General features: G+C 34.0%; 2 protein-coding genes across 2 annotated transcripts; one reads left to right on the top strand and one right to left on the bottom strand.

The window, feature by feature from the left end:
• Window positions 1-1201: 1201 nt before the first annotated feature.
• LOC111989577 (GTP-binding protein At3g49725, chloroplastic) lies at window positions 1202-9046 on the bottom strand. The gene is made up of 13 exons (XM_024021371.2): window positions 8470-9046; window positions 8002-8066; window positions 7816-7878; window positions 7617-7706; window positions 7386-7498; window positions 5433-5501; window positions 4718-4862; window positions 4502-4557; window positions 4324-4374; window positions 4160-4214; window positions 4029-4085; window positions 2438-2557; window positions 1202-2317 (listed from the first exon to the last, which is right to left on the bottom strand). Exons 1-13 carry the CDS (start codon window positions 9041-9043, stop codon window positions 1820-1822), a joined length of 1956 nt encoding a protein of 651 aa, XP_023877139.2. The 5' UTR covers window positions 9044-9046; the 3' UTR covers window positions 1202-1819.
• A 4264-nt stretch (window positions 9047-13310) lies between these two features.
• On the top strand, window positions 13311-16945 carry LOC111989578 (DUF21 domain-containing protein At2g14520). Its single transcript, XM_024021373.2, has 11 exons — window positions 13311-13551; window positions 13851-13927; window positions 14016-14099; window positions 14326-14439; window positions 14562-14648; window positions 14872-15011; window positions 15104-15191; window positions 15611-15684; window positions 16075-16202; window positions 16311-16564; window positions 16647-16945. The coding sequence occupies exons 1-11, from the start codon at window positions 13374-13376 to the stop codon at window positions 16686-16688; spliced, it is 1266 nt and encodes a 421-aa protein (XP_023877141.2). The 5' UTR covers window positions 13311-13373; the 3' UTR covers window positions 16689-16945.
• Window positions 16946-17020: the final 75 nt, after the last annotated feature.

Here is a 17020-nt window from a genome sequence, read left to right as displayed (position 1 = left end):
AAAAAAAAAACAATTAATTTATTAATCTTTTTTTTTATAAAAAGTTTCAACTTATGGCGTTCACTCTACCAAAAAACCAATCAAATTAAAATTATTTGTGGCCAAATAAGAAATCAAATATTTGACTTCTATCTCCACCAAAAAACCAATCAAATTTTTTGTCTTTAGATTTTCTCCTAACTCTTAAAGTCGGTCTTTTTATAGGTTTGATTTTGCTCATCTATTAAAATTATTTGTGGCCAAATAAGAGATTAGATATTCAACTTCTATCTCCTTAAAAAAAAACAATTAATTTCTTAATCTTTTTTTAAAAAAATAATTTTAATTTATGGTATCTGCTCGTAATAATAGCTCTTTATTATTACTCCAAGACACCAGTCAATTTTTGGTGTAAGCTGAAATTGAACCTCAAATCTCTTATTTAACCATTAAAGACTTTACTAGTTGAGCTAATTGAAACTTACAATTAATTTCTTAATCCGATAATAAAGAACAATTATCATGGAACTAACATAAGTTGAAATTCCATCCACTGTTTTAATAAACAAAATAAAAATGGGAAAAGTTAACAAATGCCTCTAAGAGTATTGATTTATGAAATATTTATAGAAAATTTTTAAGAAAGAAAAAAAAAATACTTCTTTTTTTTTTTTACAAGAAATGCTATGTCCACATTTTCATAACAAATTCTAAATGACAAGTTGTTACAAACTGTTATTCGTATAACAAAAAAATAATTTCAGTAATAAATTCAAATTAAAATCAGTAACAACTAACGACCTTTGTTGTGAAAGTGTTATGAAAATGTTGTGAACATAATACTTATCATTTTTTTACAAATTTTTATATTTCTTATAAAGGTTGTATTAAATTTTTTCTAAAATAATTGATTATCAAGTGTTTAAGCGAGTGTTTGGATTCAAATTTTCTCATGTCTGTGTTTTTTTTTTTTTTTAGTGCGTATGAACAGTAACCGCACTGTTTATGCACATGAATTCATTGTGCAAGAGACAAGTGCATTGTTCATGCACTATTTACAAATTTCATGGTACTATTCACATATTTAAAAATTATTTTATTACAATATTTTCAGTTTTTAATTTTAGAAAAAAAAAATTATATCTAAATAGACCCTTAAGAGGACCAATAAAATATCGGGGTCATTCTGGTAAACCAATAAGTAACCGAAATGCTATACAGGTACAACACCGGAACATGGAATGTGGGCCACCACCTTCTTTATTCATTTCACGCGCAAATACAGTTGGCAAGAATTTTGCAACTGTACACACGTTCAAAGGAGAATTACAGAGTACAGACAACCCAATGCTGGCTAGTGGGAATTTCAACAATATCGGAATAAATCTAATGCCAAGATTTGCTACAGAGCTTATTATAATTTATTGCCTAATAAATTGTACGGAATTTAAAACATATTATTGTGTTTTTGTACACTTTGGGCACCCCAGAGTCCAATATTATACAGGTACAAAAAACTCAATACAAAGAAGTCGCTTCCAAAATTTAGACAAATGTTGTGTTTCCAAAATTGAAAAGAAAAATTGAACTCTCAAGGCTAGCTCAGCTTGAAGCTGAAGAAGGCATAAATAGAAGACATTGAAACACGGACTAAGAAAACTGGGCGAGCTATCGAGCAGTTTCTCCTACCACCCAAGCCAGCTTGCTTTAACTGTAAATGATGAAGCTGAGAAGAATTCTCTTAAGTTGCCAATTAAGTGTACCAATAGGCATTTTGACTATGGAGCTTTAAGCTAGAAAAGAAGAACGATCCACATAACGTATAGGATAATGCATGTTACTACTCAACTGCAATGGCATCGTCCTCTGTGCGAGGGGGCCTCCATTTTCGTTCAAATAATCCTCTTCCTACTACTCTTTGGGCCTTCGTCTTCTTGTCTTGGATCCTTAGCTTCTCATCAATAAGTTGAAGCAACTCTTGAAAACCAACTCCCATGATGGCAGACGTTCTGACATGCGGACCAGGTGGACCCTGGGATTGTAAATCCTTATCCGTTATGCAATTTTTAGAGGACTCGCTTTTTTGGTCATGCTGAGCCCATCCCGAAAGACTTTCTTCACCAGGAGTCTCTTCATCAAGCCAGCCATCTGAGTACTCACCTGGTTCATCATCCAAGGTCTCTGCAAGAGACTGTGGTAACTGTTCGGACACATTGTCATCGTCATAATCATCAACTGGTTCTTCCGCTGATAGATCAGATGCCATATCATCTTCTTTTTCTGAGGAACTGATGAAGTCATCTTCACCATCATTCATGCCCTCTGCTTGATAATCAATCTGAGCAATTCTCAAAAATCGGAAGAGAGCAAACTTTTAAGAACTTTTCCTTCTTTTTTCATTTTTTCCCAGTTCTAATCTGGAGTGGGTGGAAAAGAGAAGAAGATTGAATGGTAATACCTTATTCCAAACTTCAATCATATTCTGAAGCTTCTCCTCAGATACCCCTAACTGCTTAAGAACTTGCAACACTGTTGACCGGTGCTCATCAAGATTAGGGGCAGTAGAGTCCAATACATGCTGCAATACAAAGAAATATATCAGATGTTCATATCATGTATCATGTTTAGCATTAATTCCTGGAATTACTATAATTTCATTGTTGTTTACCAATATTATATCATGTATTGCAAGGTGAAAAATAAATAAAGGTAAAGCACATCATATTGTATAGCGTTTGTTCTAATTTAACCATGCAAAGCCCGAAGGGAATTTGGTTTTGTTAGTGAATCATATTTAAAAGATGATGGTGGCAAGACAACCAAAGAAGTGAAAGAAATTTACCAAAAAAATTACAAGGGAGGCCACCCCCATGAGGGAATTTTCTTGTTTCTTTAAAGACACCTCTAGGGCAACACGTGATACAGTAAATACCTTCTTTTATATATATCATGCTCTCATGCTCAGACAACCCGTATGAGGGCTTAATTGACTGGATATGGAGAATATCAGATATTGTCATAACATCTCAAAAGGATTTTTTTTTTCTGAGTAGTTAAAGAGAACGGGTCTGGCTCCCCTCCCATTATAAATCCTCCCATTTCCTCCCACTTTAAAACAGATGAAAGACACATGGCAATTAATAAATCTGAAGGTCAAAAACATGCCACCTCAAAACATAATTTATTTCTCTTTCCCAAATCCAACTCCTTCAGCAGCATCCTTAGCAAACCCACTGCCCACACTGACGACAAGGAGCCATTGGAATAGTACCGGAGCTTTCAAAGATACCACCACCATGGCACCATGGCTCTCTCTGCTACAACATCCACTACCATGGCTCCATTACCAGAGAAATAAATCGAGTGCCAATTTGGACCCATTTACAAGAAATCTTCAATAGAGAGCCATAGAAATCTTTTTAACGTCTAGTATCTGAAATTGGTTGATTGGAAGGTTAGTATACTCATTTCCATATGACCCACCCACCCCATCTTTCCAATTATTTTGAATTTGAAAGAATTCATATACAAGCAAACACAAAAAAATAAAAAATAAAAAATAATCATTTCCTCCCATTTGAATTCATAGATTGGCCTTTTCTTGTCTCAGAAGTTGAGAGTGAGAAGCTCATGAGTGGGCCTTCCTCAACCTCATCAGGAAAGTGATTCAGTATGTTTGAGTTCATCGAAGCACTGAGAGAGAAAGGCATAGAAGTAGAGTATGCTGTGAGGTGAGAAATAAATTGTCTGACGCAGTATATTTTTTAACCTTTAGAATTATTGGTTGCCACGTGACTTTCATATGTTTGAAAATGGGAGGATTTATAATGGGAGGGGAGCTGGACCCAAAGAGAATACATCATATTGTCATAAAATCTATTAAGAAAATTGACTACCCTCAGTAAACTTCAGTAATCTTGTTTCTCTTCTCATATTTTATCTTCTCCTACCTATTTGTTTAACAAAGCAAGAAGAGCAATGAACTATGTGATAAATCAGAGAAGTGATTCTGATCTCCAATAATGAAAGGACAGGCTATTAAATCATACCACAAGCAGGTCAGCTTCCACCACTTCTTCCAAAGTTGCATGAAACGCATCCACTAACTACAAAGTTAGAATGGATTAGTGACCAAAAAATAGCGATAACCACAAACCAGTTGTGCAAGCTTTTGCATTACCTGAACAGGCAAATCAGATATAAATCCTACTGTATCACTAAAAAGCACCTTCCTCCTGAACATATGCTCAATTGGATTAGTGGAATAAAAACCCTAGAAAGGTGAATAATAAATTTTGTTTTAAAATTGAGAGCAAACATTTAACTCATTACTGAAAATATTACCCAGAAGGAAGAACAACACTTCTTAATCTTGGATCAACTGTCGCAAACAATCTGCCAAAAATATAAGTTCAAATCTCCAGTCAGACAAAAGGGGGAAAAAGGATATCAGAAGTCAACAGCTTAAGTAAAATATGGAAAGTAAATTTGAATAATATATTCAACAAGAGAATTAAAATACCGAGCATCACTATACAGATCACTGTCTGAAAGCGCACTAACTAATGTCGATTTTCCCTGGTCACCAAAATAATGTAAAAACATGTCAATATATATATATATATATATAATTAAATTTAAAAAAGAAAAGAAAAGAAAAAAAAAGTAAACATATCTTGTTTAGATAACGTGCATAATAGCTATGAGGACCAAGTATAATTAGATTTAGACCACCTACAGCATTTGTGTACCCAATTACAGCTACAGTAGCTAAGCCCTGACCATCTGAGCCTCCATGCCTCTTGCGAGCAGCACGTTGCAAAGCTCGCGTACGACGAACCTCTTCAATCTGTGATAACAGATAACTTCTCCGGTCTAATATTCTGCAATTATAGTGCCATTAAGTGGACTTATGAATAAATGCAAGTCAATATAATCAGTAAACCAAAGATGGAAACTAAATGAATCTCATATTTCATTAACCAGATAGACTATATAGTCAGTAAGGCTCCATCTGAAATACTAAACATAATGCTGCTGCAGGATAAGTCTTAGGAATTGATTACTTAACCAAATTCATATATGTACTTGACAACAAGTTCAAGGTAGATATCATAGGCAACGAAACTCCATATGGTGGAAATCTAAATAAATCAAAGGCAGTAAATCCTTTCAAATGAACATCGTCAAACATTCGGTAAGGTGAAGCAAAGGTCTTTGACCAGCTTATGTTCCCACAAGAAGATGCAAGCATCTGCTTTGATGTTACTATGAAATGTCTGCAGTTTCAAGCAAATACCTTCCACAGTTCCCAATAATGAGCAAATTCATTTGGATTAGAACTTTCATCAGGCACAGGGTTACAGCCACCACTCAACCAGGAAAAAAAAGGGTACAATATATAGCATCTAGGAAATGTTATAAATTTAAGAGAATAGTATCATGGGGCAAACCTTCGTCTTTGAAGCTGAAGTTCTGTTTCTCCTGCACCACTTATAAAGCCACGCCCCCCACTTCCTCTCCTGTAATTGTACCCCATTTAGATCAAAAGTTGTTCCAAGATTCAAAGATAAACCGAATGAAACACATGGAAATGTGCATACATATGAAATATGGGAGAAAGAGATGTCAAGAGTGTTTGTTTATATTTAGCACCAACCACATGGCACCTTGTCTTCTTTAGGTGAGCCTTTGTGTGCATCCATTATACTTAAGGTCTCTCTTTTTTTTTTCAATAAGATTTACCATACAAAAAAAAAAAAAAAATGTAGCACTTTGACCTTCAAAATTGCGAAACTAACAACCCCCCCCCCCCCCCCCAAAAAAAAAAAAACCTCTTGAATGTAATACATTATGCCCTAAAACTTAAGAGACAAAGGGTTACATCAAAAGGGCATGACGCAACCAAAAATTATGTCAAATAAAATTAAGAGTAAAAAAAAAAGGGATAAACTTTACAGCTTAGTTGATGAAACAAAGCTTTAGAGAAGTGCAATTGGAGATCCTGTTGTACCCTATTTGAATTTTTTTTTAAATCAATATATATATATATATATATTTCAAGATGCCACAAAGAAACCTAGAGTTGTCTGCCAAAATTAATACAATACAATACAATGAAACAAAACAAAACAAAAAGGAAAGAAGGAGAAGACAGGTCAAGGACCATTGAGGGAGGGGTAAGATAATCTAAGCCACACTTTTGAGAGGGGTAACAGATTCTATTTTAGCCCAGCTTTTCCAGCTAAGCAAGTGAGAGTAGGAAATCAGCATAAAGAACTATAACTGGAAGTCATTCCAAATTCAACCCAAAGTAAAATTTCTAACCTGGTCAGTTTGTCTGAGACCAATCTCTCCACATTTATAGGTAAGTTTTCTTTTTTATTTTATTTTATTATTGGTAAGTTACACAAGCACCCAATGGGTCTTGAACCCATGACCTCATCCTCCACCGAGCACTTGGGAGGGGAGGAGGTGCCGGTTGAGCTATAGTTCATTGGTCCCATGCCATAGGGAAGATTGGGACAAAAACTGCAAATCTGATAATAGGTTGCAATTTACACAAAGCAGGTGAGTCCAAATAGTACAGTTAGTTTACATTAAACCATAAATGCTAATTACTTCAAATTTTCTTCACATCAAGCAAAATGAGCTTGTCCATTTAGAATTTATAAGACTAACCTTTCCAAATCTAAGAATTTATGCCAATACAGAAGTCAAAACTCTTAATTAGCTTTGCTATGTGCATGAAATCATTTTCACATGACACCACAGAATTCATGTTAAAGTATATAGAAACTATAATGGCCAATCACCATAAAACATTTATCAAATAAGCTGAGTGTCAAGAAGCAAAGAAAGTGACTTCACATTGTAATATCACCAAATGTGTGTATGGTTTGGATCAAGCATATGATGAAATCTACAACACATGCATTTTCTGGTCTATTGCCATTTCTAAAGTCTCTCCAAAATAGAGGATAAGGTTGCCTATCAACCACCCTTCCTAAACCCTGCAAAAGCAAGAGCTGTGTGTACTGGGTATGACCTGTTTATTGTCTTGTTGAAGCAACTATAAGTAAACAGGTTCCACAGATTATTCTTAAAATCCAAAATGCTAATTAAAAAATATTTATAAAAGAAAAAGAAAAAGAAAACGCTCTTTGAAGGGCCATTAAGTAGACAAGAGTGCGAGTAACATCTACTCGGTAGCATAGAGAAATATTTTTTATTTAAAATGTATTACTCAGCTTTGTTTCACTATATTTTCCCCAATTAGCTGTAGTTCAAATGGCACCACTTCCCCTTCTACAAGCAACATGAAGGGTGAGGCTGTGGATTCAAGATCTACTGGGTGCATATGTAATTACCAACTGTGTCACTACAAATTTTGGCAATGTACTAACCCTCGGGCACTAACAACTTCAGCTTCTCCAGCTGCTCCAAAAGTTAAGCGTCCATCTGCGCTACGTACTCTAACAAGTCTTGTTTTCTTATACATTAGAGCTGCTAATTCAGCCTGTAAAGATCAAAAGAACACCAAAAAAAAATGATCTTTGAAGCAGTTCTTCTCGCACAATCAAATTGAAGCCTAACAAAAATATTCAAAACATTAAAGCAAAAGCTACCAAGAATACCTGTAGCTTCCCCTCCTTCGTATGAGCATGAGCATTAAATATCTCTATTATAAGACCGACACGGTCCAGAACAGGTTTATCCCATGCTCGCTGCCATTCATAATGGGAATATATAAAAGAAATGCAAAATCAAAATCCATCTTTATAGAAACATAAGCAAGGCACTAAAAGCTCAAAATTGTACTTAGACGCAACTTGCCTCCAAATTTCGCTGTTGAATCCCAGACAGTATCGTATTTACAAAAACAGCATCCACTTCACCCTGCTATTCATATAAAGCTTATGTAAAGTTGAAAACTTCTTCAATCGAATCACGTATGCTACAAATGCCATGAATAAAATCCAAAAATCAAACAATCAAGGTGAAAATTTCAAAGTCTCTTGCCTTTGATTCAGCATTATAAAGATGGCATTTAACTGTGTCCACTGTCCCTGGTCCAAAATACGTGTCTAAAACAAAATAAACACATAAAAATTAAGATAAAAAGCACACATTTATAGACCCAGCAATTGAATACACAAAAACTCACAAATTCGAACATAAATCCATTTACATTTATAAAAATCATTTACGATAGCAAAGAAATACCAAATTATTATTGGTGTTGGACTTATCAAAATTGGTATTAGTATTTTTTTTTTCCCTCTTAAATTGTAACTTTTTTATTGTCAAGTGATCATAACTTTAAGCAAAGCAAAAAGTTTAAAATTTTTGTTCGACTCTTCAGTGCATCGCACGGGTTATCCACTCGTTTGCATTTATAGCCAAAACACAATTTTCAAAAGCGAAAAAATGAGCAGTTTCAATCTCAGTCAGAATCAGAAATGACAATATAACGTTAGAGAGAGAGACCAGCACGAGGCTTGCGAGATTTGGCAGCGGGGTTTTGAACGAGAATATGTGGAGGCAAAGACTTGTCGAAGAAATCGGAGAGGAAGTAGCCATCTCTCTGTTCTTCGAGAGAGTTCGCGAGGCAGAGAGCTTCGTTGAGCTTTGCCTGCAAGTAGGTATCGGGTCGGAGTCGGGGCTGGACCACGAAGAGCTGAGGAGGGCTATCTGGGTCCCTGTTGAATAGAGATACGACGTCGCTTCCTTCCTCCTCTTTCTCTTTCTCTTTCTTCTGCTTCGACGACGAGTACGGCGACGTGAAAATGCGAATTGAAGAAGAAGAAGAAGAAGAAGAGAGAGTGGGATGAGGCAGAGGGTGAGGGTGAGGGTGAGTTTGGTTTGAACAAAGTAAGGTTAGGGTTTGGGTTAGAGACCTCAAGGTCACTGGGGTTCCTGAGGTTCTGATCATTTGAACACTCTGCACAATTTCCTTCTTCTTCTTCTTCGGTGCTATGGTCCACGACTGTGTCAGTGGGGGAAATATTAGTTTCGATCCGAACCCGATAACTTGGCGGAACCCAAACAAAAAATAAGACATGTGTGTGAATGGATCATAAAATAGTACTAATAGCAATCCATTTTACCTCAACCCGATCTGATCCGAATCCTGCAGGTTCATGCCCATATTCAACCCGATCGTGAAACCTTATAAAATTTTAAATTATAGTGACTCATGTTAAATGTATATTTTTATATTAGATTTATATTAAGTTTTCTATATTGTAAATAAAAATATTATATATAAGGACTAGATTTGAGTCCCTAGCCCATAAGCTAGATGGACTTAGGATCAAAAAGCCAAAAATAATGAATTTGTAGAGAGTGGATTGAAAAATTTGACTAGAATGAGTTGGACAACAAATAAGGTGGATTCGAATGACTAGAAAAAGAAGATGGATAAGTTTTAACTACAGAAAATTGTCTTTGGCACAGTTCGAGGAGATCAGTTCTTATATATTGCTCTTAAGTTTGATTACAATTTTGGTTCTTGATTGCTAAAGTGTTTCTTTCTTGATTTCTCGATCCTTCTCTCACATTGCTTCTTTCTTCTTTTATACTCTCTTCTCCTTTCATCTCTACCCTCCACGTGCAAGCTAGATGGTTGGTATTGATATTTGTCCCATCAGCATCTTCCTAAAGTCTTCATGTAGCAGTTGTAAAACTGAAAGCCACTGTTCAAGTATCACCTCCACATTAATGTGGTCAGAGAGTTAGCTGTAAAATATTTAATGCGGTGGTAACAGTTTTCTCCTTAGATATTTTAAGATTCCCCCTTGTCCTAAATTTTTACAATACTTATCCATACCAATAAAACTCCCTGGACCGTCCCCCTGGATGGTGGACCACCCAGTTGGACCTCAGCTTTAACTAGCCAAGGAGACATTTGTCCTCGACCTACCTTCTCGTGCCATTATGACCAAAACTGACTTCTTCATCTACTAACACGAACTCCCTTGATAATATTTACTCCTCCTCAGATGTCCTCTAGTCCTCAGCTTGGACTTTAGGCCCAATATATACATAGATAATGAGCTCCTGGGCCCAATACACCTACACTATATATATATATATATATTTTAGAGAAAGAATTGCTTCTTAAGTTGATAAGTAATATTTATAGTATAAATATTACTTATCAACTTAAGAAGCAATTCTTTCTCCAAAAAAAAAAAAAGGAAAAAAAAAAAAAAGAAGCAATTTCCCATTAAAAAAAAAAAAAAAACTTTGAGAAGCAATTTTAAAATATAATTGTTTTTTTATTGAATGAATCTACCATATTAATAGTAATATTGAGTAGTTTAGATTTTTTTTTTTTTTTTTTTTTTAATTATACTCCCCTTTCTTAAAATTTGGGAAAATAATACATCACCCCCAATTTGAAAGAGAAAAATACTTTGCCCCTCTTTACATATGTCTTGACATATATTGACCAAAATTTGTTAAATTAATATTCAGAATGTTGTGCGCTAACCTAGGCAGGTTTCCAAAATTATTTTATTTCATAATTAAAATTCATTGTTTTAACATTTTTAATTAAAGTTTTTTTTTAAAATATTAAGTGTGAATTTTACTCTTTTTTTTTCTTTTTTTAATGGGTTATGGAGAGATTTCTAGTTGCAAGCGTTATTGTACTTGATAAATTTTACATTTTTATTCTAAATTTACCTGTTATTTTTTTACTAACCATGGACAAAGTTTTATAAAGAGATTTTTATTAACAAAAAAAAAAAAAATATATATATATATATATATCATTACTAATATAAACAAAATGGGGAAAGTGTTAATTTATTCAAAGCTTAAGAGAGGATAGTGTTTTCTCCCTTTAGGTTTATGGTGAAATGTCATTTCCCTAATACTCAAGGGAAATGAGTGTAATTACCATTTTTTAAAATTTCTTTTTTTCTTTTGAGAATCATGTCAAGAAATCTTACTAAACTGGTACAAAATTAGCATTAGCTAAGTCTTTAATGTCTAAACTCTATCTAGACCAGAAATAAGAAGAAAAAATAGCTTTCCTAACGAGAGCATGGACTATCATATTGCATGTTTGCATACATGAGAAAAAACTCAAATCTCTAAAATCTGTCAGTGCCTCCTAAATAATATGTTTGATTAGTGAGAACTAGACATTTGAGCCACACAGAGCATTCATAATCATAACTAACAAAGAGTTTTCCTCAACTTCTCTCTTATCTATCCCAATCTCTAATGCAAATTGGATTTGCTCTTTTTGTTGCAACCTCTACCATCTCCAAAAAAAATATGGTTAGTGGAATTCTTTGAGACATCCCATAACCTGTCATTTCGAGTTACGAACTACCATACTAAGAGTCTTTTTGGATATCGTTTATTTTATTGAAACTGAAAACTTATTACTGAAAGTACTGTAGATAAAGGTAAAAGTTAGTTGAAATAGTACAGTTTGACCCATAAATAGTATCAAAAAGTGCAGTGGGGCCTATGAATAGTGCAAAAATAAACTGAATAGTGAAATAATTTTCATTTTTCATTGATATCCAAACGGAGGCTAATACTGGTTTCATTTGAGTCTTCAAAGATCGCTCCATCAAAATTAGTTATGTACCACTCCCCTTTGGGAGGGAGCCAACCTATTTTGCTGGAGGTAGAAGGTAGCGGCTCTATTTTTAGGCAAAGTTTTTGGAATTCATCTAGATAAGCCCGTGCGAGATGACTGACTTGCTCTAGTGGGATTGCTAGTTGTCATGGTTTTTTCTATTCCAAACCGACCAAGTTGTGACAACAAAAAGATCCACTTGACACTTCTTTAGGATTATTGTAGATTTTATTCCCAATTATTTACCTCTTTTTTTTTTTTTTTTCTTTTTTTCAATTTCCCCTTTACCAAACACGTTATATTTCATTATTAAAGCTATATATATTGTATGAGTTTGGATAATTTTTTTTTTTCGTTTAAATTTTTAGCTTATTTTCTTGTGTGCAACTTTTTAAAGTCTCGATTTTTTTAAGTACAATGATAATTTTGCCAACTTTTAACAAATTAAATTTTTTTTTAGTAAAAAACTAATCCAAAAGCACATTTAGTTTAGTTTATAGGTGACTTTAATCTTATTTCATATATATATATAGGTGACTTTAATCTTATTTAATATATATATATATGAAAATTCTAATCTTATTTCATGTTTCATGTATACACAAACTCTCTCAACTCAAGTTCCCTCATTTCTTTGATATATATATATATATATATTTATACTTGGCAACATTGCTTGAGTTTTTTTTTTAATTAAAAGAGTATTATAAAATAGGGTTATGCTAGGTATACTATAAGTTTTACTACATAAATCTTATAAATTGACATGTCATTGATCACAAAATGGTAATTAAAATAGTTATTTATTATATGTGTTGAAGTATTTATTTATTAAATGGCAATTAAAATATTTATTTAAGTTATAAAATTTTATATTAAAATTTGTTATAAATTTAACATTTTCCTTAAAAATATTATAGTGCATAAAGCTGAATTGGATCCAGTTTTGTTCTTCTTGTTGCTTAATATAGGGATTTCTTTTTATTCACGCTTAAGTCTCAAAAGATGAAATATTGGTTATGTTAAGTGACTACTCGAAGGTATATCATAAGCACTGAGCAGGAATATAGTCCTCATTCAAACACATTTCCACTTGTGGGGATCATATTCTCGGCAATAAGATCCACTTTATGTATCTATAAATTGGCCATTTGGGGCAACTTTGTGTTGGGGAGAGAACACCTTGGAGATCGAGCATGTTATAATGTATTTACTACTTGCTCCCTGAGGTGTTCTCTCACCAACGTTGTTGGTCATATAGTTGAGCATGCAATATGCATATTTAGGTCCAAAAGTGGATCACTGAGTGACAGTCCATGTCAACTCTTATGCTGCTCTCTCTGAGTGACAGTCAAAAGCTCTCTCTCTCTCTCTTCAGAGAGAAGCAAAATAAAAGAAGGGAAAAAGTAAGGCCCCGTTTGGTACGCCATTTCAAACAACATTTTTTAGTTTTTAAACAGCATTTCACGCATTTCAATACACTTTTTCACCCACACGTATTTTAAAAAACAATAAACAACAATTTTCAAACTACTCTACCAAACACCCCCTAAGTTCCAGAAGTTTCAATCAAACTAAAGCGCTCAAAAGAACAGTGGGTCGAATCTGATTTCATTCTGGCCTTGTGCAATAGATAGAATATATTTTGACTTACTTACACTATGCCAGTATATATTGTTGTCTTTAAGAAGACACTGTGTCTTGAAGGATCTAAAACCAATTTATAAATCTCAAAGAAGAAGAAAGAAGAAGAAGAAATTGAAGAGGAATTAATAAAAAAGGGAATTGAATGGCTGTAGAGTATAGCTGTTGTGAAAGAGCATTTATCATTCGGATAATACTTATAACTTTGCTAGTATTGTTCGCTGGGCTCATGTCTGGGCTCACGTTGGGGCTCATGTCGATGAGCCTGGTCGAACTTGAAGTTCTTGTCAAGTCTGGAACACCCAGTGATCGTAAACATGCTGGTAATTCATTCCATCAATCTCCTTACCTCTTGTAATAATTCTCTAAGCGCTACAAGAAATTACATTTTACATACTTTTTCTTCTAGTGCTAGTAAGTATTTAGCCAAATATATATATATATATATATATATATGCATGAGTATGTAAGTATCACGAGACATGGATACTTCATTGTAATACTTTCAACTTTCAAGTTACGAGGTATTGTTAGTTTCATCATTTTCTATTTCTTGATTGGGAACTTGTTTGAGCATTGTGTTGTAGTGTATTCACTTATAGCTAGCACTATGTCATAACAGCGAAGATATTGCCAGTTGTTAGAAGGCAGCATTTATTGCTTTGCACCCTGTTAATCTGCAATGCTGTTGCAATGGAGGTAAGTGCCATCAGAAACAATGTAAACAACATATATTGTAGACTCAAAAGCTAGAATCATAAATGTACTTGATGTCTTATTTTTTCAGACGCTTCCAATTTTTCTGGATAGTTTGGTCACAGCCTGGGGTGCTATCGTTATTTCAGTAACTTTGGTACTTTTGTTTGGTGAGGTTAGTTTCTTATCTTGGGGTATGTAATTAGTTATGTGGGGCAAGAAAATATATGTGCGCAAAAATGCATGTCCCCCAACAAGAAGTAGACGAAAAGATATGTAGAAGTTTTGGTGAGTTGATATACACTCATCAATCATCATGCAAAATGGGCTGCAATGCTGCAATTGATCTTAGTTTATCATTTTAATTTAACAGTAATTGGGATCTGAACTTTTTATAGCAGATTTTACCCCAGGCTGTTTGCACTCGATATGGTTTGGCAATTGGTGCAGCAGTGGCTCCATTCGTCCAGATACTTGTTTGGATTTGTTTCCCTGTTGCTTATCCAATAAGCAAGGTGATATTGTTTGGTTCACTATACATCCTTTTAATTTTCTTCAAGGTGCCAATATAATGTTGATTCAATACATATGTTGTTGTCTACATGAATGATCCTTACTCTTGGTGAAATTTTACCAGCTATTAGATCGCTTTTTGGGGAAAGACCATGATGCACTTTATCGTCGAGCTGAACTGAAGACATTAGTTGATTTGCACAGTAATGAGGTATTTATTTTCACATGCATCAACATTAAAGGATCAATTACAAAAATCATTTACTACTTGTTTTATCAGTCTGTTCACTAAATGAATCAAATTTTCCCAATGCATTTTAATCATTTTGTTTTGTTTTGTTTTTTTTTTTTTTTTTTTTTTTTTTGGGGCCACTGCAACTCTTTCTTTTCTGCCTATTGATTCAGTAATTGTCTTCCTGTTAACTGGTATGCAGGCTGGAAAAGGTGGAGAACTGACACGAGATGAAACAATGATCATTGCAGGAGCGCTTGAACTTACTAAAAAAACAGCAAGGGACGCAATGACTCCGATATCTAAAACTTTTGCAATTGACATCAATGCCAAACTAGACAGGTTTGATGAGTCTTTGTAAATGAAGAAATAAGTTACATTTATCAGTCTCTTCATGATGATTAAATGTCTTTCTCTATCTGGCGAGTATATAGGGATTTGATGAAGCTAATTTTGGAGAAAGGGCATAGCAGAGTGCCAGTATATTATGAGCAACCGAGAAACATCATCGGACTTATATTGGTACATGCTTGTTGCTTTACTTGAACAGTTTGTCTTGAGAAGAAAAGTAATTTGTTTTAGTTATTTATTTGATATAATATAATAGCTAAATGATTTGACAAATCTGTTGATTATCCTGTATCCTTGTCTCCAACTGCAACACTGCATTTTTGAACCATCCTTTGGTTTTGATTCTGGAATCTGTATACCAAATATCAGTACATGTGTAGTTTCACTAACATCATCATTGTTTACTCCATTTTTCTCATATTTTCCTTATTTAGGTAAAATTTTACGTACTGTTATCTAACAATCTCTATGCAGTTGTTTATTCAGCAATTTATACACTGTTAGGTACTTACTAAAAACAAAATAAGGAGCAATAAATTGCTCACTGTAGATGTCAAGTCTCAATCACTATGTATATTTTTGAATTATAGGTGAAGAACTTATTGACTGTCCATCCAACTGATGAAGTACCTGCAAGGAATGTCACTATTCGCAAGATTTTGAGGTATTTAATTTTCCTTTAATGAATAGTAAGATACTACCTACATATGTGTACAACATATCACATATCACATGTATATGTAGATATTCTGTTTCTATATGTGTGATGCAGCAAAATGACTACTGTAATGCTTTTCGTTAACCAGTTAACCGAAAAGTAAGGGATCTCAAAATACACAGTAGAGTGAAAAATCCAGTAAAGCTTGATGGACTAACCTATTTAAAAAAAAAAAAAAAAACAGAGTGGAGGATGAGGTTGATCTAGGTTCATGATCTTTTTAAGCATTTAAATATCTTGTTAGGGTTAAGAGTGATATAATATTCAAATATATCCCTTGTTCAGATTCTAAAATATATGAAATTGATGTATAATGTACATGGTATTGCCTACCAGGGTGTCAGAAAATATGCCTCTGTATGTCTTACTAAATGAGTTTCAAAAAGGTCATAGCCATATGGCTGTTGTTGTTGGAGAGCACGGCAATCAAATAGAGCAGCCATCAACTGAAAACCCAACTGATGGTAAGCACCAACTTTATGCAATGGTGTGCCAAATTTACGCTGTCCATAGTTCATATTAATTTTTCCCACTGGACTAACTTGCATTACTTGAATATACAATAAATTTAGTAAGAGAAGTGAGGGTGGACATTCATGTTGAAAGGCATCCTCAAGAGAAGAGTCTAAAGAGCAGGAGAGCACTTAAGAAGTTGAAGAGTCTATCAATGAATAGAGGATTATCCAAGACCAAGACCAAGAAATGGTCGAAGGACTTCCACCCAGAAGTCCTGCATATCAATGATGAGCTACTTCCAAATTTCAGCGAAGAAGGGGAAGCTATTGGTATCATAACACTGGAAGATGTCATTGAAGAGGTCTTACAGGTACGAGGAACTTTGTTTTATTTAATTCTTCTCTTCTCATACCCTCAAGAAATTAATACTCCTATCCATTTTGTTCTTTTAGGAGGAAATCTATGATGAGACAGATCATCGTGATGGGAGTTAATAATTGAAAAGCTTCTTTTTCTACAGAGACATACAGGCATACAACAAGCTTCTTTTGCTACAGAGACGCATAATAGGCATTCAGCTTCATTTACTACAGAGTCAAACAGGCATACAAAAAGCTTTTTTTACTAAGAGGCATATAGGCACACAACATTGTTCTAACTATAGGAAGATGATAAAGATTTGTACTATGACCCCATTAGACTCTAGAAATGAATGGTACATATAATTGAAAGGAGGACAAAGCAAATAATATCATGATCTTGGAGCAAAATCCAGTTGTTTTTTATTTTTATTTTATAATTTCGTTTTCTTTTTTGATACCATTGA

This window comes from Quercus suber, unplaced genomic scaffold (genome assembly GCF_002906115.3).
Source record: "Quercus suber isolate HL8 unplaced genomic scaffold, Cork oak 2.0 scaffold_4, whole genome shotgun sequence".
NCBI classification, from domain to species: domain Eukaryota; kingdom Viridiplantae; phylum Streptophyta; class Magnoliopsida; order Fagales; family Fagaceae; genus Quercus; species Quercus suber.
This window is presented reverse-complemented; position numbering and strand designations above follow the sequence as displayed.